General features: G+C 40.9%; 1 protein-coding gene across 3 annotated transcripts in view; it reads right to left on the bottom strand.

Moving 5' to 3' along the window:
* Positions 1–21,152, bottom strand: part of HIVEP2 (HIVEP zinc finger 2) — a 195,064-nt gene that overhangs the window by 11,814 nt on the left and 162,098 nt on the right. For all 3 annotated transcript variants that reach the window (XM_089530265.1, XM_089530264.1, XM_089530266.1), the window contains 4 exons: positions 18,482–18,526; positions 8,554–14,088; positions 6,762–6,916; positions 1,100–1,275 (listed from right to left, as the gene is read on the bottom strand). In XM_089530265.1, coding sequence (XP_089386391.1) covers positions 1,100–1,275; positions 6,762–6,916; positions 8,554–13,689 — 5,467 coding nt within the window. In that variant the 5' untranslated portion in view covers positions 13,690–14,088; positions 18,482–18,526. The remainder of the gene's footprint in view (positions 1–1,099; positions 1,276–6,761; positions 6,917–8,553; positions 14,089–18,481; positions 18,527–21,152) is intronic.

Genomic DNA, 21,152 nt, shown 5'->3' with positions numbered 1-21,152 from the left:
CTGTGATGTGGTACATGTAAACACTGCAGAAGTGCCATGACACTGCCCACCAGCTTGGGAGCAGTGGCAAAGTGTGCACCATGTGTATGCCATGCCCACACGCCGCCCCACCCCCCCAAAGCCAGCTCTTACTGCCAGTCTGCTATGTCCCTTAGTCCTACAGAATCAATAGGGCAAGGTTAGGAACCAGTATGATTGTGATATTTTTTTTTTTAAGCATACCCTCCAGATGTTGTTGGAGTGCAGCTATTAGCATTCTTTACTATTGGCTACATTGGCTAGGGCTGCTGGAACTTGCACTCCAACAACATCTGGGGAGGGTGTGATACCCACCCTTACAACAGGGGTCTTTATCTCTTTAAATGTGTGTGTGGAGACTGCAATATAGCAGCCATTAAGAACAGGATTTTACGATTGAGAATTAGGGATTTTCTGAGATAAAATTATTTCTCAAAAAAAGGAAAAAAAAGTGAAAAAGAAGATTGGCAAAGAAAACTTCTTTTCCAAAGATCATCCTTAGATGTAAAGCCTGAGACTGACAAATTGAAGCTTCTCTCCACACTCCATTGGGCTCCAAGTACATGTGAACACAAGCTCTCAGCTCTCAGACATCCATAATTAATGTAACTGTGGATGGAGTGGCCCACCTGGAGTCTGTGGATCCTTGCATTATTTATATATGTGAACCTGACCCACCATAAAGACAAACTAGGAATTTTCTGCCCGGCAGCTAATGTTCTGCTTCTTCAATGTGCCACTGTAAATGTACAATCCCTTGATGCAATTAATACTTTCACCACAACATTTGGCGCACAAAAGTAATATTTGCTAAGGCAGTTTTTATGCCACAGCATTTCCTTTGCAGACAGATGGGCTGGATAGAAGCCCATAATTCTTAATTAAGTTATACAAAGTGCCTTTCTGTCTCATATAAATCCTTGAATAACTTAGATAAAGAGAAGAAAGTTACATTTCATAAAGTTCCATTTTCATAAATAAAACCACCTTGCTTTAAGAAAAATTTCCTCTGCATTTGGCAGCATGAATGGCAAAGAGCCAATAATCCATCCCCCCCATCAGAACAAGGATTACTAAGTACCTTTTGTTTTGAAGGCAAAATTACATAACTTGCATATGTAAGGCCGTACGTCGGTATGAGTGCGGATATGTTTTTTGAGCATACTTGGCTTCTTGCAGCGAATCCCACATTCTTCACAAATGTACTTTCCACGTCCACGTCCTCTGACATATACATAATCCTCATTGGATTTATACCTAATAGAAGAAAGGCAGGATTAAAATAGTACTCCAGGAGATGAGGATACAAATTCCCACTTGGGCATGGAAACCCACTGGGTAACCATCGGCAAGTCAAAGGAAGGCAAATCCCTATGAACAAATATTTTCAAGAAAATCCTGTAATAGGTTTACTATGGGGTCATCATAAATCAGAAATAACTTAAAGGTATACAATATTACATACATAAACATATACAGTCAGCCCTCCACATTTGCAGCTTTGACTTTTGCAAATTTGATTATTATTAATAATAATAATAATAATAATAATAATAATAATAAATCATGCCTCTCCCTATGGATTGAGGCGGGATTACAATAAGAAATAAAAATACAGTGCGCCCTTTTTTATGTGGGGGATCCGTTCCAGACCCACCCACCCCCACTTTATAAAACCGCATATGCTCGAGCCCCATTGAAAGTAATGGGGGTTGTGCATGTGGCGGCAGCGTGGCGGCATGTGTGCCCATTAATCTAAACGGGACGCACTGCCCCTTGCACCCTGCTCGCGCCTTTCAGCATATGATGCGGCCGCACTGTACATAATACAACATAAGCAATATAACACAATCCCCCTAACCCTCTACCATACGTAAAAATAACAATCAGTTACAGTTTAAAATAATAAATCCTAAAAACAATTTAAAACACGCAGAATGAGGATAGGACAACTAGGGGCAGACGGGTTTATCCTTTATTGGAGGTCAGTCTGGGAAGACCCACTGGAAGAGATCTGTCTAGACAGCCTTCTTAAACGTGTCAAGGGTGGTGATATGATGGATCTCTTCCAGAAGGTCATTCCACACTTTCAGAGCAGTGAAAGAAAGCATCCTCTGGGAAACTGCTGCCAGCCTGGTCTTCTGTGCCTGCACTAAATTCTTCACAGAGGATCTGAGTGTGCAGGGTGGATTATATGGTGAAAGGCATTCCCGCAAGTAAGCTGGACCCAAGCTATGTAGGGCTTTAAAGGTGATAATCAACACCTTGTACTCTGCCTGGAAGCTAATTGGCAGCCAGTGGAGGGATTTTAAAATAGGTGTTATATGGTCAAATCTGGATTTATCAGTGACCAGTTGATTTATCAGCGACCAGCAGCCATATTTTGCACCAGTTGAAGCTTCCGAACTTAGCACAAGGGTAGCCCCATGTAGTGTGTGTTGCAGAAATCAATATGAGAGGTTACCAGCGTGTGTACTACTGTTTCTAGGTCCCCTGGCTCCAGGAAAGGTCACAGCTGACATACAGGCCGAAGCTGATAGCAAGTGCTTCTGGCCGTCACATTTGTGATGATAACTGAAGTAATGAGTCCAGGAGCAATCCCAAACTGCGAAGGCAGTCCTTTAGGGGAAGTGTGACCCCGTCCAGGACTGGTTGACATATCTCCATACCTGGATTAGGAGTTCCTATAGTGAGTACCTCCATTTTACTCGGATTCAATTTAAGTCTATTTTTCCTCATACATTTCCTCATTCATAGATTTGACTAGTAAGTTCTCTCTAAGAATCTCTAGTTCCTCTAACACAACTCTATGGTCAACGTCAGGCAGAAGTCATGCTGGAGAACCTAGAGATTCCCAGAGAAAACGCTTCTCTAGGTATTTGTAGGCCCTCCAGCGCAATCCAATGGTCAACATCTGGCAGATATTGGCCACAGAGTTGTACTGGAGGACCTAGAGATTCCTAAAGAGGTGTTCTCTCAGGTAAAAAAAAGTAGTGTTCTTGTTATTCACGGGTTTTCCACTTTCACAGGGATCACGTGCTCCTAACACCAGTGAATATGGAGGGCCCACATTCATTGTAGCTTAGGAGATATTCTGTGGTTACAAAACTTTATTCCACCAAGAACATCAAGTACACTTTTATAAATTATGCATTTGCAGGAAAGAACCTTCCTCCTCTGTTTTTCCCCTTTTCTGCCACTTATTAATACTGTACACAGATGATCATGCTTTAGCAAAAGCACAGTCACTCACTAACATAAGTCAAACAACAACATAAAACACTTTTCCACAGAGTTGTGTATTGATTATGAGAATGCATCTATTTATGTAATATGCTTAATAAACATTCACATATAGATATGGTTCTGGTGAAAGAAAATTTTTGCTAGTTCGAACCTGCAGATCTGAACCCCAATGTTCACTAATCTTTTATGACAAAAGGTGATCAGAAATCAAAAGCAGAAGTATACAGGTGTGTGATGACAGCACAGAACCAATTTCAACCATATGGGATTTTCTATATTCTCTGTCCAGTTTTCACCAAAGGCATGGCACTAAAAGGCTGTATGCCTTAGCATTATGAAGATTATTTTGCCCAGGTATGGGTAGCTCCTGATACTACTAACTTTCCCACTGCATGTGAAGTATTGAACTTTCAAAAATCTTAAAGGATTTTTGCTCAATTAATCAATCATTCTTCAATTGTTTCATTCCAATTCTGTCCTTCCAGTAAAAGTAAAATAGTCATCAAGGTGGTTACCAACCTCAGCAAATACAAAATAAATGATAAAAGTATTAAAATCATTACTGTGAAACTATCCAGACAATAAAAACATGAAAACGTGCAGATCTAGGGCTGTGGCTTCCTTGACTGAGTCTATCCATCTGTAATGCAGTATTCCTCTTTTCCTACTGCCTGTTATCTTATCAAGCATTATTGTGTTTTTTTAAGTGAATCATGTCTTCCCATGATATACCCAAAGTATGCCAGTCTCAGTTTAGTCATCTTGGCTTCCAGGGAGAAATCGGGTTTGATTTGCTCTAGGACCCATATCCACATAACTCTTCTCCAGCACCACATTTCCAATGAATTGATTCTCTTCCTATCAGCTTGCTTCACTGTTCAGTTTGTTCCACTGTTTTACACAGACATTGGAAATACAATGGCATAGATAATCCTAACTTTAGTATTCAATTATACATCTTTGTACTTCAGGATTTTGTCTAGTTCCTTAATCACTGCCCTTCCAAGTTCTAGTCTTCTTCTGATTTGACTTCAGTCTCCCTTCTGATTAATGACTGAGCAAAGATATAGAAAATATTGAACTATTTCAATGCCTCCATGTTCTACTTTAAAGTTACATAAATCATATGTCGTCATTATTTATGTTTTCTTAATGTTCATCTCTAAACCTGCATTTGCACCTTCTTTCTTCAATTTCTTTAATAATTGTTCCAAGCCTGTGCTATTTTATGCTAGTAGTAGGATGTAATCTACATATTTTAAATTGCTGATACTGCTTCCTCTAGTTTTCACACCACCTTCCTCTGAGTCTAATCCTGTCTTCCCATAATATTCCTTCCCCATCATATGATATAGTCTTCATTACAATCATTCTTTAGCAAGAGAAGTGAAGACTGCCATGTTGAAAAAAGGCAAAAGCTTTGCTATAAGTTCTTATGAATTCAAAAGCAGAAACAAATTTGGATTTCTGCTTTATTTCACACACACTTCATACAATTGTTTCATGAAGTAAACAGTGTATACCAATGCCCAAACATCCACTTTTGGCCATGGTTCAGTGAGCTCTGTCAAGTAGGAGACTTGCTAGCTCTATCTACAACAATATACATTTCTGAACAATGAACAGCAAGGTTCTACTCTGGCCACTCTAAAACTGAGCTTCCCCTGTTTTTTGTTGGTATGGCTATGCTACTGCCACATTCTCTACCCCATCATGGCCAAGATGCAATGAGCTTATTTGTCTTATTTTCATGCTGCATTCGAGTATGTGTTTAGAACTGCTCCAACTTTGAAAGTCGCCTATTGCATAATATGGGGCAGAGGGGATTTGCAAGAAGCAGTATCCTTGTGCAACTTGGCATACCACCAAGTATAGAAGGGCCCTTTACTTCCAAGTCATTCAGCAAACAGTAGAATTTGATATGACTGCTTAGCTAGATTGTATGTAACCAATATTGGGATTTTGACTTATTATTTGGAATTTTGCATTGCCTGTTGTATTTTTCTGGTTTTATTAACCAAGGTCTGTTATTTTCAACCTGCCATAAATTTTCTTTTCCTAGAGCACGGTCTCTATAAATTCTCTTGGTATTAAGAGTCATAAGTGACGGAAAGCAAACACTGGCCTGTTACAGACTGCCAAAATAAAGCTGTTTCAGGTCTCTTTGGAGGTATGCTATTTAAATGATGTGTTGGTCCCAAGAGTCCGAAGGTCACGCCAAAGCCACACTCCATTCCTAAGCACTGGAGTGCAGCTTTGGTGCAGCTTCCGGATTCTTAGGATGCATGCATCATTTAAACAGCATACTTCCAAAGATACCCGAAGCAGCTTTATTTTGGCAGTCTGTAACAGGCCTTTGTTATTCAAACAACTTCATTTGCATCATTCTACCTATCAGTAGTTAGTGCCTTCTGAATGGAACACTAACAAGGAAGTTTGCATCAGTAAAACACACAAAACAAGTCTGTGACAGAACAGGCCTGCTGTCCATATTTTGTGTTGTTTTGTTTTTTAAAATTTGAATTACAACTCAGTAGAAAACTAGAAAGGAAAAAGCATTGGGAGGGTAATCTTAAAGGTGATATATTGAAAACGGTAGGTTGAATCTGTCAGTCCCAAGTAGAATAGACCCAGTAAACTTACATAAGTGTTGATTTTAAAAGTCTCACTGTTTCACTTTGTTTTGCTTTGTCTTTTTATCCTTTTTGACATGATTCACTAGGTCTACTTTAACACATGGATCCTGAAATTGAGGGGATGGCAGGCTTTGAAATGAGCCCCATCAGGAATTATCAATCACATGTACCAAATGATCTAGAAGACACATACACACAGAATTTAACACAGCTATTGAAGTTGAACACTTCCGGGAATATGAAAGGCTACATGCCATCTACCTTACGCACACCTATGTGTGAGCAAGCTACACTGAAAATATGGAGAGGTCTTCTAAGTACACAATGGGTCTTCATATTTAAGGATGATCGAGAGATAACGGATGGAAGAACTTGCCCCCCTTATGACTGTGCCTCCAACCACTATGACAGCACTTGTGACAGAGCATCCAAAACATAGCAGGAGGTACAGTGTGAAACCCTCAATGGCCCTAGGAAACATCTCCTCTCTTTACGAGATTTTTAACTAAACTAAAAACACTATGTCTTTAATTCATAATCATAATACTGGTGGCACTATTACTACCATATTAGTTCTTTTACATACCATACCTTGTATATGTAATAACAGATCTATTTTTCCCAAATGTGCAAGACTCTCTTTTTACCCATGCACAGAAGAATCCAGTGTATATCAACATGCATGAAGGAAAAATAAGATCTTAAGCCATTTTCTTTGCTTTGTCTTTTCATCCTTTTTGACATGTGTGTGTTTTTCTTAGCCCTGCTTCTGGTTGTCTTGCATGAGCTCTAAGCAGCTCACTGGAATACCTCTCTAAACATAACAAAACATAAATGCTAATTCCAGTTGAATGTTCTTACCCTCCTTCAAAAATTTTAATTCGCATTGGCTCAGTTTGTTTGGCTACAATATCTTTATCACCATGGCTGTCTCCTTTAATTCTTTCTTTGATAACATTCCCCACTGCTTTCTTTTCAAACTTGCTGCCAAATACAAAGAATGGTTCCTGTTTCATCTGTGAAATGCAAAATAAGAAAAGAAAAAAGAGTCACTAATTGCTGACCATGTCTGAAACACAAAATAAATGCAACAGATGTAAATAGAATAACAGCACTGTGCCTCAAACATGTATATGCTTCTGGACATACTTAAACCTGACATTATGCTCAGCCGAAGCTAATTAATCTGGCCTTTTAAATTTGTCAAGCAATAAATGAGATAGGCAGTAGGTAGCAGCAGAAAGTTTTTGAAGTGCTCAGAGATACTATAAGCACAATGTCACTTAATGCTATCACATATACAAAAAGTAAAGATAAAGAACACTTACTAGGCGATCAAAACCAGTCAACTGCTAGCATTGGAATTTCAAGTCATAATCTGCTCAAAGCCATCTGGCCCATCTGGGTTGGTGTGGTAAGACACACTAGTTTCTCTGCCTACAGTTCAAAAGGCAGTGATGTGGCAACAAACCAGGTCCAACTGCCTTTAGTTTCCCCAACCCAATACATTAGGCACTCATTCATTGGTGAGACATAAATCTACAACATCTCAAAATACAGCCAATTGCTCTAACTAAGAGGAATAACAGTCTTACATCAGGGCCAGAACAATCCCAGATGATTCCACATTTAATGTTATCACCTTATTTTTAATATTAATTTAGACCAATATAGGCCTGTCACTATGGTGTTTAAAACAAAAAAGGAAGACACAGGGGTGCCTTTTTGTGGAACCTGACAGATTTTCCCAGCTGTGGCCTGCCCTATAATCTCAATGTTTCTAAAGACCAGGATTAATAATTCAGATTTGTCTTCTACATCAGTGGTTCTCAATTTTTGGTAGCGTTCCAGATATTTTAGACTTTAGACCCCAGAATCCCTGACCATTGACCAAGCTGGCTATGCTTCTGGGAGGTGAATTCTATAACACCTGGAGGACCAAAGTTTGAGAACCACTATCCAACATGGTATTAACTTTGGGCAACAGCTAGAAGCCCCTTTCCAATTTTAATATTTTTGCCAAATTGTATCATAAACTGCCACCTGAATACGGGGCAATAAAATTAATAGATATGTGAAAACTAAGGCCTCTGAAGGTGCAGATCAGCCTTGCCATCTTGTCATCTGGAAGCACTCTATAATGCAAAGAAGTAGCAGGCTATTGTGTTTTTTGAACAGTAGCAAGGCCACCACTATTGTTTAGAGTATGACACCCTTATACAAATATATTACATTCATATTATAATTTAATCTATTTTATGCTTAGGATAAATTACATCTGTTACATAAAAAAACCAGAAAATTTGTAAGTACAACTTCTGACCCAATTTATGAAATAAATTTTGTTTGCTAATAAGCCAGCTGGAATACAACATCTTCTTCCAAGAGAACAATTTCTGTGAATGAATATATTTAGAAAGAGTTGACAATCCACAAGGCTTTATCAGAGACAGTCCATGAACATAATACCATGTTCTTGATAGCTCTTGCTCCCAGATCTTCTCTAAGATAATTGCCATTCCAAAGCATTATATTCACTACATTAGAAAAACTATTCTAAAAAAATCACTTCAAAAATTAGATGCATTGCACATTTTTACATATTCCAAGGCCTAAATAAAAACATGTGGATCCTTAAATATTAGTTAATTACCTGAGCGAACTGTTTCCATGCACTTGATGATGTCACTTTTCCCGTTCCAGGCCTGTGCATTGGAGACAATGTATATATTTCTGTACTGCTTTTCTGTTTGGACCGTAGGAGTGCTAGGGTAATCTTTGTACTCAATCCTGATGGATTTGGGTTACAGGAACTAATGCACCATGAAGCATAAACAGATGATTTCAGGGTGGCTTGCTGAACAAAATTGGGTTTTGTGTAGTTTAAGAAACACCAACTCACAGTTGTGGTGGTGCGCAAACTAGGGTACTGTAGCATTTGTTGAATATCAGCTAGATCTGTCAGAAGAATTGTTGAGGTTACTGCTTTCCTACTTGGCTGGGATGTCATTTGTACCAACATACCACATGGCAATTTTTGTTGTTTGCACTGGTCTTCAGTCTGACTTTCCCCTGAAGACAATGAACATCTCTGTGGGCTTAGACTCATGTCTGATGCTGTTTCATCTACATCCAGTTCTTCTGGGGATTCTCTACCATCAGAAGTGCCACTAGATTTTTGTCCTGGTGAAGCAGAGTCTAAACTGGGAAGGTTATCCCTGTTCAGTTGGGAAGGCTCAATGGCTGGCAAATCTTGAGATGAAGCAGATGATAATGGAGAAGATGACAAGGTGGACGGCACCATTTCTTTTGGCTCAGTAGTACAGCTCTGCCTAACCAACTGAGGCTTTTGTGGTCTAGGGAAACTTTTCTTTATGTCTGAACTGGTGAGTTCTACAGCACTTAACTCCTCTACAATCTGCCCATACATCTTTTCATCCTTGACTCTCTTTTGTTGTTTTGTTTCCATGAAGAGTTCCAGGCTACTGGCTGGTGAAAGCATCCGTTTGTTTCCACCAAGGGTAGAGGAAGTATCTGAACTGGAGGTCAAACACAATGGGATGGAAGAGTCTAAATTAAGTGACAGAGTCTGTGGTACTTTCCACAAGGGATATTTTTCTAGCCTTCCGTGTTGGCTTAGCACCTGCGCTATGTTGAAGCCTATTCCATGCATGGTTGCATTTGTTGCCAATGTTCTTTGAGAAAGAGTTTCATCTACTTTGCAAATGACAATAGCTGGGCTGCTGCTCTGAGCAAGGATCTGAGAAATGCTTGTGTACATAACACTACCATAGGATGGCACGTGAGTCTGGATCCTGACAGGAACAACTGTGCCTGGTAATGACTGAACAGGTCCAATATTCTGGGCTTCAAAATCTACCTGTAGCTGCTGCTCAGAAGAGGTATCAGTTGATTTAATGCTACAATCTGGCTGGTATGTTGCAAGTGCATTTTTAGAATACTGCCCAGATGTTCCTGAGTAACGCTGGTAAGTTTGCTCTTTCGTATGTATATAATCAGCAGTTTTCTTTCGAATATGCTCCTGAGCATATTCCAGGTGGTAGCCTGGGTGGCTTTCAGTTGGAAAAGGTTGCTTGGAGTAAGATTTTTGAAGCTGCTGTGCAAAATGATGTTGAAAGTGGGTTTGTGAAATTTCAGAAGGCCATGGGGGCTGAGATGGCAAGTGTACCATGCAGACAGATGGGTATGGAAACTGCAACAGAGTGTTGTGGAAAGGAAGAAAAGGAACCTTTTCTTGCAGTGCAAATAGATGTTGTTCTGCTGCATATTTACTTGGAATATAAGGTGCATGCGGGGTTGAGGGACGGGAAAGTGGAGATAAACTAGTGCTGCGTGGTGGACAAGAACCAGCAGACTGCTTCCCAGAGTTATCAGATTGTACACATGAGGGGGAATGAGGCCATGTGACTTGGGAAGACCGGAGGGCAACATACCCATGTTCCATTTGCTCTTGTTTTATATTTTGTTCTATACTCGTGTCACCCTGGGAAATCTCAGGAGAACCACTGAAAGAAGCCTGTCGAACCAGAAAACATTTCTTCCTTTCTCTTGCTGGAGATAAAGCAATAGGAGGTGCTCCTACTGTAGAAGCATGAGAGAGATTCCCATAATCAAAGGATTTACTTCGTATTTCTGGGATTTCAGCTGGGTGAGGACATGGCATCTGTTCAGATGAACAACGTCGCATTTCTTTCTGTTGATGATGCCCTGGGACGGAAAGTGAGTAAGCACCAGGTGGGACGGTTAAAAACTCAGGCTGTTTACCAAATTCATCTTGCTTGGTTGACATTATGAACTTGATACTATCCTCCCTTTCAAAGGACATTGAAAAACTTGAACTGTGGGACAAATTACTCTCTTGGCTAGGGCTACGGGAAAGGCTTGTCCCTGTAGACTCAAAACTAGACTCCCCGGATGAGTGCTCCAAGTCAGCAAGCCTCAAGCGCTTTTTCTTAGGTGGGAGTTTTTCAGCTGGGAGCTGGGAAAGAGTTTCACTTCTTTGGGGCCATTGGAATTCTTCTGTTGGCTTCTCTTGCTCTTTTGCTGGTATTTCCTTTTCTCTCTCAGGCTTGTCTGGCTCCTCTGTGACACGAATTTCAGGTACCTGTATGTTATGCTGGCGAACAAGTCTGGGCTGCATATGATATGGTTGAGAATGTTGGGATGAAGAAGGAAGCTGTTTGCTAACACTGTCAGCATTTTCTGTCTGCTGGACCCTATCTGGGCTCATTGGGGATGCTGCGATCTCAGTTTCACAAGTTTCAGATGATGAATACATTTTATCTTGCTGGCAAGCAACAAGCTCTGTAGATTCAGACCTTTCAAATGAGTTTGGCCGGCTTAATGAATTTGTGTGCTGAATGACAGAGATTACATTCCCTTTCCGACTCAGAGATTCTCCTGTCTTTTCTTGTTCAGCAGTTAAAGGGCATTCATCTATACTAGTGGCTGGGCTGCCTGACTGTAGATGAGGCCTGCAGATTTCAAAGCGCTCTGGATGAGAATGAGCAGAACTTTCATGGCCTTGGATTGCAAATCCACTCCTTGGTCCTTCCTGAATTTGCAATTTAGGATCGAAATCACCACTCATGGAGCTGCCAGTAGAACCACTGCACAATGATGGTGCATCTTCCTCATCCCCAACGCTCTTCTGGATTCTACGTTTTCTGTTCTCAAATATAATGCCATACGTAGAAGATGCTGCCTGAAACTGTGTAGGTGATTCAGTAAAATATTCTCCATACTTTGACCCACTTACAATTGATGTATCTCTGTAGCTTTGCTTCAGGGCCCCATAGTCTTCCCATTTTCTATAGTGCTTTCCAGAGGAATCTCCATCATAAAAGGGTCTGTCCACTGCTGATAATTTTTTCTCTCTCATGCCTGGCCCTCTTTCTCCTGTAACTGATCGGCTGGAAGCAATCATCATGTTCTTGCCCATTCTTCCATGGTACTCTGAATCAGAGTGTCCTTCGTGTAATGATGGCAGCTCAAAGGCTGCTTGTCTCCTTAGCATGCGTTGATGGGGTATTCCTATTGACTCAGGATAAAAAACATCATCTGAACCAGTCATTCTCTCATCAAATGAATGGCTTCCTCGTAAAGCTGATGGGACACTCAAATTGGTTGCTGATGATGTTGGCATGGAGTTGCTTCTGATGAGTGGGTTTACATCTGCTGGAGGTTCTAGGAGAAGAGGCATTTCACCTGGGTGACTTCCTGGGAAAAGGGTTGACTCATTTTTGATGGCTGTTGTGACAGTCTGAGATTGTTTTGATTCTGTACTGCCATCATTAAAGATTTGGCTACTTTTTATAGCACTGATTTTACTAGGATCAATGAGTGCTTCTTTATTTGGAGACATTCGGTCTTCAAGCATCTTAACGTCTAATCTAGGGCCTGTGAGAGGCAATGATTCCACCTTGCCTTTTCTCCCCATTGAGCTGAGATCTTGATTGGCTGTCGCCAATGGTTGTGCAGTCCTTTGATTAATCCTATAGAATTTCCCAAATATTATTTCTTCATAGGACTTTGCATTGGTATTTGGTGGGCTTATTTGTTGCTCCGCACTCTCTGACCGTGAAAAATAACCTGAATCAGTGCTACCTTTACTATGTGGGCTCAAGAGGTTTAATGACTGCTCAGAATCTTGTCCTTTCTTCTCAGACAGCCTTAGAGCAAGGCGTTGCTTAACAGTGTGAGAGTCATCAGACTTAGTACTTAATGGGTTCTGCAGGCTATCAGACCCAATGTGTTGGGAGCTTTCATATGGCAACTGAACGCCACTTCTAGGAATAATCAAAATAGGGACTTTCATTGGGCCTCCTAAGGATTCATCTATGGATGTGTGAAAGCCACTTCTGCCAGTGATATCCAGTGGAATCTGTGGACCCGGGCTCAGTTTGTCAGAACCTTCAACTAGTAAAGATGTCTCTTCATCAGTATCTGTGCTCTGCTCCCCATCTGAATGTATCTCTGCTTCCACATCAATGAAACTGGCATCTAGGTCCAATTTCGATACAGCTGATTCTGTGAATGGTACCAATCCTGCTTTAATTGCATGGGCATGTGATTTTCTGTGCTTGTATAAATTGCTCTTTGTCTTAAATGAGAAACCACAAGGGACACAAGGATATGGACGTTCCCCTGTGTGAGACCTAATATGTTTCTTAAGTACACTAGGTTTGGCACAAGCCCTGCTACAGTAAGGACAAATGTATTTGCCAAGCTTTTTGGGTTTATGTTCTTTTTTATGACCATCTTCTGACTGCTGCTCTAGACATTTCTGAGAATACTGGCTGTAAGCAGGGTTCAAACTGGAAATTTTCTTTCTGGAAAAACTTCCACTGTGGCCATGCACATGAAATGGAAATAAGTCCTCGGAGGCAACTGGTTGCAGATGGCCAGGGAATGGCCATTTATGGCCTTCTAGGCTCTGGTGCGGTTTTAGATTGTGCAAGTATCCTTGTGGCAACGAATGCTGAGGGAAAGAAAGAGAGTATGGACTCGAAAGGTGCTGTGGGTATTGCTTGTCTGCCGTTTGCTGGGTAGCATCACTGGGTGACACCACTTTCCCAGCACTGAAAAGATGTGCAGATGTAGGGCTTTCCCCATGTTCTGGCTCAATCTGTGCCTGTCCTTCCAGACTGCCAATTGCATTCATCTTAATGTTGGCCGGCTGCTCTTGTCTCCATCTGCTCGATACTTTAGCTGTTTCTCCAGACCTTGAGGTAGCATTTTGCCCTACAGCTGTATCCCCAGAGTCCATTTTGTCACACAAGGTCTTTTAAGTGCTAGTTCACTTGAAAGCTGTACAGGCACATGAAATGTATCCAGTGCTGTGCTTTATGAGTTTAAAGTTTAGTTGCTCCCATTTCTCCAGAGCTGTTCCAAGTTCACAGACGTCTCTTTCTCTGTGGAACATTCCACATAGTAGTCTTATAGGCATTAGATCACTTGTGGGTCTATGCTAAGAAGTAACTGTCACACAGTTCTGTTCATGGCAGGAAATGTCTCTGAACAATTTATTATACATCTGTCATGACTTGCTGTGGTATTTGAATATTATCCATGGTTATTAAGGGATCTCATGAAGAATGATCCAGAGAGAGATATTTGCTCAACTAAAGCAGGGTTCCAGACATCCCTTCCAAAAAGATGCAGCTACCTGTAAGAGAAAAAGCAAAGAACAGGGGATCAATTCAATTAAAAACTTAAAAGACAAATATTATGTAGTGGGTTTGATGCTGAAAAAAGATGCTGTAGGAGCTATTCAGTTACCATGCAAAACTATTCCTCCTCATCTCTTCCCCTTGTTGTCTAAGAAAAATGCATTATATGATATAAGTGTGCTGTGATTTTCTTCACTTTTGCTTCCATTTTATAGTTACTGTTTGTAATGATAAGTGACTGTTTTTACAGGATGTCTGTTATACTAGATGAGACCAAGGGTTACTGTTTTTGGCAGTAGCAGTGCAACATTTACCAACATTATATATAAACAAATATTCCACCATTCTATATTTTTATTCTGCTAAAAATAATAGAAGGACCCAACTGTAAAACTCTACACAATTAGATTGCTTAATTTTTAAATCCAAATTACACATTATTATTATTATTATTATTATTATTATTATTATTATTATTATTAACCTTTATTTATGAAGCGCTGTAAATTTACACAGCGCTGTACATGCAATCTTTTTAGTTAGACGGTTCCCTGCCCTCGGGCTTACAATCTAAAAAGACATGACACAGAAGGAGAAGGGAGTGGTGGAGAGAAAGGGTAAGAGGTCCAGCAGTTCCTCTCTACCTCCAAGGCCTGTACCAAGGCAGATGGACTGGAGGGAGGGCTTGGCTTTATAATGGATGGTTAATCATTTTCCAGGGAAAATACATACTCTCAAGTAGGATAATGCATATACAGTACATAGCAATACAGGAAATGGTTTGATAAACAGGCACCAAAAGAACATCAAGTAATAAGCGACAATTATGCAATGCCTGGGAAGGCTTCTCTGAACAGGATGGTTTTCAACTCCGTTTTGAAGCTGGTTAAAGAAGTGATGGCTCTTGCTTGTGGGGGAAGAAGATTCCAGGAGTGAGGGGCAGCAAGAGAAAAGGGGCGAATCCGGGATGGGGCAGAGGAAATCCTGGGCTGAGACAGTAGACCTTGACTACCAGAACGGAGGGCCCTGGTGGGAAGGTGAGGAGAAAGAAGGTCTGATAAGTAAGGAGGGGCCAGTCCATGGAGGGCTTTAAATGTCGACAGCAGGAGATTATACTGAATGCGGAAAGGGAGGGGGAGCCAGTGAAGGGATGCCAACACAGGAGAGATGTGGTCAGAGCGGTGGATGGAAGTGATAATGCGTGCAGCTGAACGCTGAACAGAGATTAAAGGACGGAGGTGAGAACGAGGAAGTCCAGCCAGGAGGACGTTACAGTAATCCAGTCGTGAGACCACTAGGGCATGGACCAGGATCTTGGCAGTAGAGGCGGAGAGATATGGTCGGATTTTGGCAATATTGTACAAAAAGAATCTACAAGCCTTGGCTGTGGTCTGGATCTGGATGCAAATCAAGCAGCACATTAGATCAGTAAGCAGTAAAGGAATCTTCTATAAGTAAAAGGACAAGAGTGACTGGCATCCTGTTAGTAAGTTACAATAGTATTAGTCCAACCTATGCTATCTTAGCTAACTTGGTTGGGGGAGGGAGTCATTGTGGAGGTCAGAATTCTTACCAGTCATGCAGGAACCAAAATCTTTGCCAGACTCCACCTTTTAAGCAATGTTTAAGCAACAGCATTTCTATGTTGTTCGAAAGAAGGAGCTGAATCAGTGGAGATGTATCCAGCTATCTTCCTGTAGCTGGACACAATGGAAAGTTGTCATTTGCAGAGACCATCTAATGACTCCCAGAGCATTGTTGCAGTGTGTCCAGCTAGAAAAACAACAACTGACCATGTCTCCACTGGTCCCCACTGTCCAAAGACATGGAAATAGCCATGTGGAGGGGCTGTGTCACTTAAAATGTGGGTTGTGGGGGATAGCACTGGAAGAAAATCTAGCTATATGCCATATATACATCTCCTGATATAGGATTCCAACCAATGGGTCAGTAGTGAAACAAAAGAAGCACAAAAGTGGCATATCATTGACAAGAATTACATGGCCTGAATCCTACTGGTAGTCCCAATGGGAAGTCAGCACTTACCTAATTCAGAACAATTTCTCAAACTGTCCGCCCAAAAGAAGAAGAGAAGCTAAGCATCTTCCCTGGCACAATCTAAGAAAGCAATCTGATCCTCATAAAGGACACAGTCTGCTGAACAAATCAGTCAATCTAAGTGGAACTGAAAAAAGGCGGTCATGGGATTCTGATTTAAGATTTGACTACTATCTTTCCAGTGAGCTGCTTATACATTTCACAATTGCACCACTCTGTGATTCACTGACCTAAAACCAAATACTGGCCCAGTTCTATACAGCTACTACTATTAATAACAAAGCATAAAGTATGATTTGTGGCACACCAGAAGTAATAGCAGTGTCTAATAGAGGGGTGGAAAAACTGTGGCCTTCCAAATGTTTTTGGCTTCTGACCTACTATCAATTCCAGCCAACAGAACCCATGCTCAGGGATGACAGCTATAGTCTCACAATATCTGGAAATTCACAGCCTAGCACCCTGTTTTGAATACTTGGTCAGTTGATTTTATTTATTAATTATTCTGCTATCTGTGCCTAATTTGTTGTGGGTCAATTTTTGGACTGAAATTTCTAGAATTATACATGAGTAAATATAGTAGGTTGCAGATAGCTCTCTCAACATTCACCTTCATTGTTGAACAGCGATTTAATGTTAGATCCCTTCAGACTAAGCTCAACATTCAACATGCAGGCTTTTCCTTGGTAAAGTTGTTTATAGCAACAATAACAAAATGTGCAGGACTCCACCAATGTATGGCCTCATGTGCCATATCAGCAGCCTCTAGAATACCACCAACTGGAGATATTATCACTTGTGACATTTCAGTGACTATGTTGAAACTAATTGAGAGTCTCTTCTGCATATGTATGATTTTGGTTCTATTGGATTTGTACTCAGCTAAAACTATATGTGACACTGAATTGTAGACTGAATATTCTGATGTTTTAAAATTGTACCAAAATAGAGCAGCAGCAGGTGTCAAATTAGATTCTTTCCCCCATGCACTGTTTCCAAATTTAAATCTCTCTGAAATTGCCATTAACCCTACAGCTGCTCTGACCCAGTTGAGAAATCCTGACATCTGTTTAGAGTACATATACCAGGAGTACAAATCACAAAAGTTTCTACTTTGATCCTTAGATGTATGCAGTGACATCCAACCAGTTTGTATGTGAAGGATGGCCAGATGGATCCACCACTTTCTCTACAGATTTTGTTGGTCTGCAAAACTATGTTTGCAAAAATGTATCTAGAGCAATTCTTGGATTTAGCCACTTGTTTTTAACAGAAAATACTGAAAATATTAAGTGTAGTATATATTTTTCTGATTATTTTTACTGAATTAAAATATCAAGGTTACCGTATATACTCGACTATAAGTCGAAAAATTCATGCCCCAAAATGAATTCCAAAATCATGGGTAGACTTATGTACGGGGCAATGAGTTAATGCTAATAACTTTCTTGAAAAAAGAAGTGCCCACCTTCCTCTGTAGCCTTGTAATGGCTCCCTGTTTGAAGCCCTGGTGCCCGCTCTCCTCTCCCCCTCTGTGTGTGTGTGTCTGTTTCCCTCTCAGCCTTCCCGTGCAGCCAGAGCTAACAAGCTGCCCTGGCTTGTACCCTGTTTTGCCTGGAAGTCCTGGGGGTGAAAGGCAGAGAGAGAGAAAGCTCTGTCCTCTATTTTTGCAAGCCCTGAACCTTGGGAGTCCTGGGGGTGAAAGGCAGAGAGAGAGAAAGGTCTGTCTTCTATTTTTGCAAGCTCTGAACATTGGGAGTCCTGGAGGTGAAAGGCAGAGAGAGAGAAAGGTCTGTCCTCTATTTTTGCAAGCTCTGAACATTGGGAGTCCTGGGGGTGAAAGGCAGAGAGAGAGAAAGGTCTGTCCTCTATTTTTGCAAGCTATGAGCCTTGGAGTCCTGGGGGTGAAAGGCAGACATAGAGAAAGGTCTGTCCTCCTTTTCACAAGCCATGAGCCTTGGAGATGCTTCTGGTAAGGGGAAGGGTGTGTGTGCGCGCGTGCGCCGAGGTTTGTTTCCCCTTTTCCATGCCAAGACTGATGCTTGGGAGAGATCCAGAGAGGGACATATAGGGAGGGAAGTGGTCCTTTGTCCCCCCCCCCCCCTTTAGATCTTTTGTAACATCCTCCAGTGTTTGCCCCTCGACTTATCCACGGGTCATATCAAAATCCATGATTTTGGATCCAAAAACTGCCCTCGACTTATACATGAGGTCGACTTATACATGAGTATATACCGTATTTGCAACAAAAGAAATGTTTTCTTTCTCCAGTTTCAGAGAGAATATCTGATATGGAGATGGATTTGTGGTTTTTTGGTTTTTTTTAGTTACCTGCATCTTCTGGGCATATACTATTCATGATTATCTTGAAGGTTCCTGAAAGGAAGAAAAACACAAAAGCTATTAGTCAAAAGTCTGAGATCCAGAGGGATTCTTGTACAGAGACATATGTGACTGAGTTACTAAAGTGCTTGTTCATCTTCAAAGATATACAGTATGGGCTGTTGGTATCTGCTGGGGTCTAGTTTCAAGACTCTCTCTCATGGATATTAAAATCCATGGATGCTCAGGTTCCACTATGTAAAATGGTGCAATAAAATGGTGCCCCTTATATAAAACATTTGCTTTTGGGAATCTATTTTTTAAAAAATATTTTCAAGTCATTTTAATATTTTAAAAGTATTTTCAAGTTGAATCCATGGGTGTCGAGTCAGTGGATATAGAGGGCCCACCTGTAATGGAACTATTTTTAGGAAGGAGAGGAGAACTTATGAGAATATGAGTTTTCAAGTCCCAGTGAAATCAATGCAGCTTTTCATGTGATGTGTCTGACAACTGAAGTCAACAAGCCCCCTACCTCTGCCAATGTTGTCACCAACAATGCTAAATAAAAGCAGTACACATATCCTGGTATTGTTATGGTGGCCCACATTGCCTTCCTTTCTAGTGTACAGTAAACCACCTCTCTTGATGTGGCTGAATTGAGAATTGACACTTGCCTTGTGAAGAAAAGCTCTACTGGGGATGGAGAGAGGACAATAAGATTCCAATATCTCTTCTGGTCAGAACAAAAGGCTTTAAACAGCTGCCTTGACATTTTCTTCTAAGTACCTAAACATCATGCAGGGGATTATAGCAAACCTGGAGCAGCATGTCTCCCCTGGTGGTACTTCCCATGCACTTGACACCACTATAAGGCAATAGCACAAATCACTATATGTGTTCAACTAACCCACAGTCTTCTCCCTCTCTCCAAGATTTAGACAGCCCAGTTATAAAGTCAAAGAATAGCTGCTAATTTATTTAGCTCCTTCTTTGTTTTTGTACTAACTACTTGTAAAAGTGACCAACAACTTTTATGTAAAAGTGGTTCTAAAACAATTCTGTTTTATTTGACAAACATAACATTTTAGAAGTAAGGTTTAGGGCAAGATTTAGAAGAACTTTTGGTTGAAAATGGAAATATGACTTGAATCCTACTGATACTCTGAATTAATGGGATTTATATAATTCTGCCAACCTAGCAGTTCAAAAGTATGTAAAAGTGCAAGTAAATAAATAGGTACCACTTTGGTGGGAAGGTAACAGTGTTCTCGGCAGTCATGCTGACCACATGATCAGAGTACACTGGCTTTTTCACTTTGTAACAGAGATCAGTACCATCCCCTACAGTCGGACATGACTTGACAACCTTGTCCAAGGAGAAACCTTTACCTTTTTTACCTTTATATAATCGTTAACCCGCTATCTATTTAGTAATTTATTCACTGGGTCTACTATAATTGGGACCAATTGGGACTACCAAAATGATTCAGGTTATTAATTTGTATATTACATCTTGCATTGATTTGGAAGTAGTGTAACTTAAGGTGTTAAGATTCCTTTTAAATTTATTGCATTTATTTCTCCACTGATTATTACAAGGTGCCTTAAAATAAAATGGGAAACAAAGCAATTGATGAATAACAATAACCTGTGACATTGGACACATCATTAACATCAGGCACAATAAAAATAAGTTCTGAGCAGATTTATTTTTGGAGGGGGAAAGTATTGACAATTTGATTATAGCCTGCAAAAAAGGAGACCAAGTGCAATTATGAGGATAAAGAATTTCACAGGTGTATATCTAAAGCTGCAAAGATCAACCCATCCCTGGTCAACCTGACCAAACTTGATGATAGGCCTGAGAGTAGGATTTCTAAGCAGTGTGTACCCAGCATATTTGGCACATTGTGTGGGTCATTTTTTAAACAACTCCCATTAAATTATTGTCAGCAATAATCATGAAATGAAATGGATAATGATGTTTCTACAGTCACCACCACTGCCGCTGCTACTGCCACTGCTGCCTGTCTCTCTGGAGTGCTAGCCACATCTGAAGAGACCAGCAGCAGTAGCAGCAGCAATGGCAACTCCATCTTTCTGCCACCATCACCGCTGCTACTGCCTGAGTGCTCATCTCTTCAGAGTGTTAGTAATCCCCAAAGAGATGGGCAGGACTAGCACTGCCTCCTCTTCCTCCACCTTGTTATCCCTCCTGCCTAGTAGCCTCTTCTGGGTGGGGAAGGGCTGCTGGCTGGGTGAGAAAAAGAGGTGGAGGAAGAGGAGGAGTCCATGGGCACCAAGACTCAGATGAAGAAGGAGATGATGACTGCAAGGCAAGTATCTCCTTTCTCCACCCACTGAACCGCACTCAACTCCACACACACCTTCGAGGCTCAGTGGGCAGAGAAGGAGATACTCACCTTGCTCACTGATGGTGATTGAAAGTGAATGTCTCCTTTCTTCTCTCACTGAACCACTCCTCACTCCATGCCTTCAACATTTGGGGAGCAGTAGCATCACCCAACAGGGTGCCATTCAGTGTAGTCTGCACCCCCTAATGACACACCTGCTTCTGACCTTAACATCCATGCAGGTTCATGTGGTGCAGCCCTTCAGATACCTATATTCCAAAGTGTTCCTCACTTTAAACTGAGCCCAGAAACAAATGAACAAC

The sequence above is a fragment of the Sceloporus occidentalis genome, unplaced genomic scaffold (assembly GCF_023333645.1).
Source record: "Sceloporus occidentalis isolate IW3139 unplaced genomic scaffold, rSceOcc1.0.p SCAF_6, whole genome shotgun sequence".
Classification (NCBI taxonomy): domain Eukaryota; kingdom Metazoa; phylum Chordata; class Lepidosauria; order Squamata; family Phrynosomatidae; genus Sceloporus; species Sceloporus occidentalis.
Note: the sequence above shows the minus strand (reverse complement) of the source record. Positions and strands in the feature narration are given on the sequence as shown.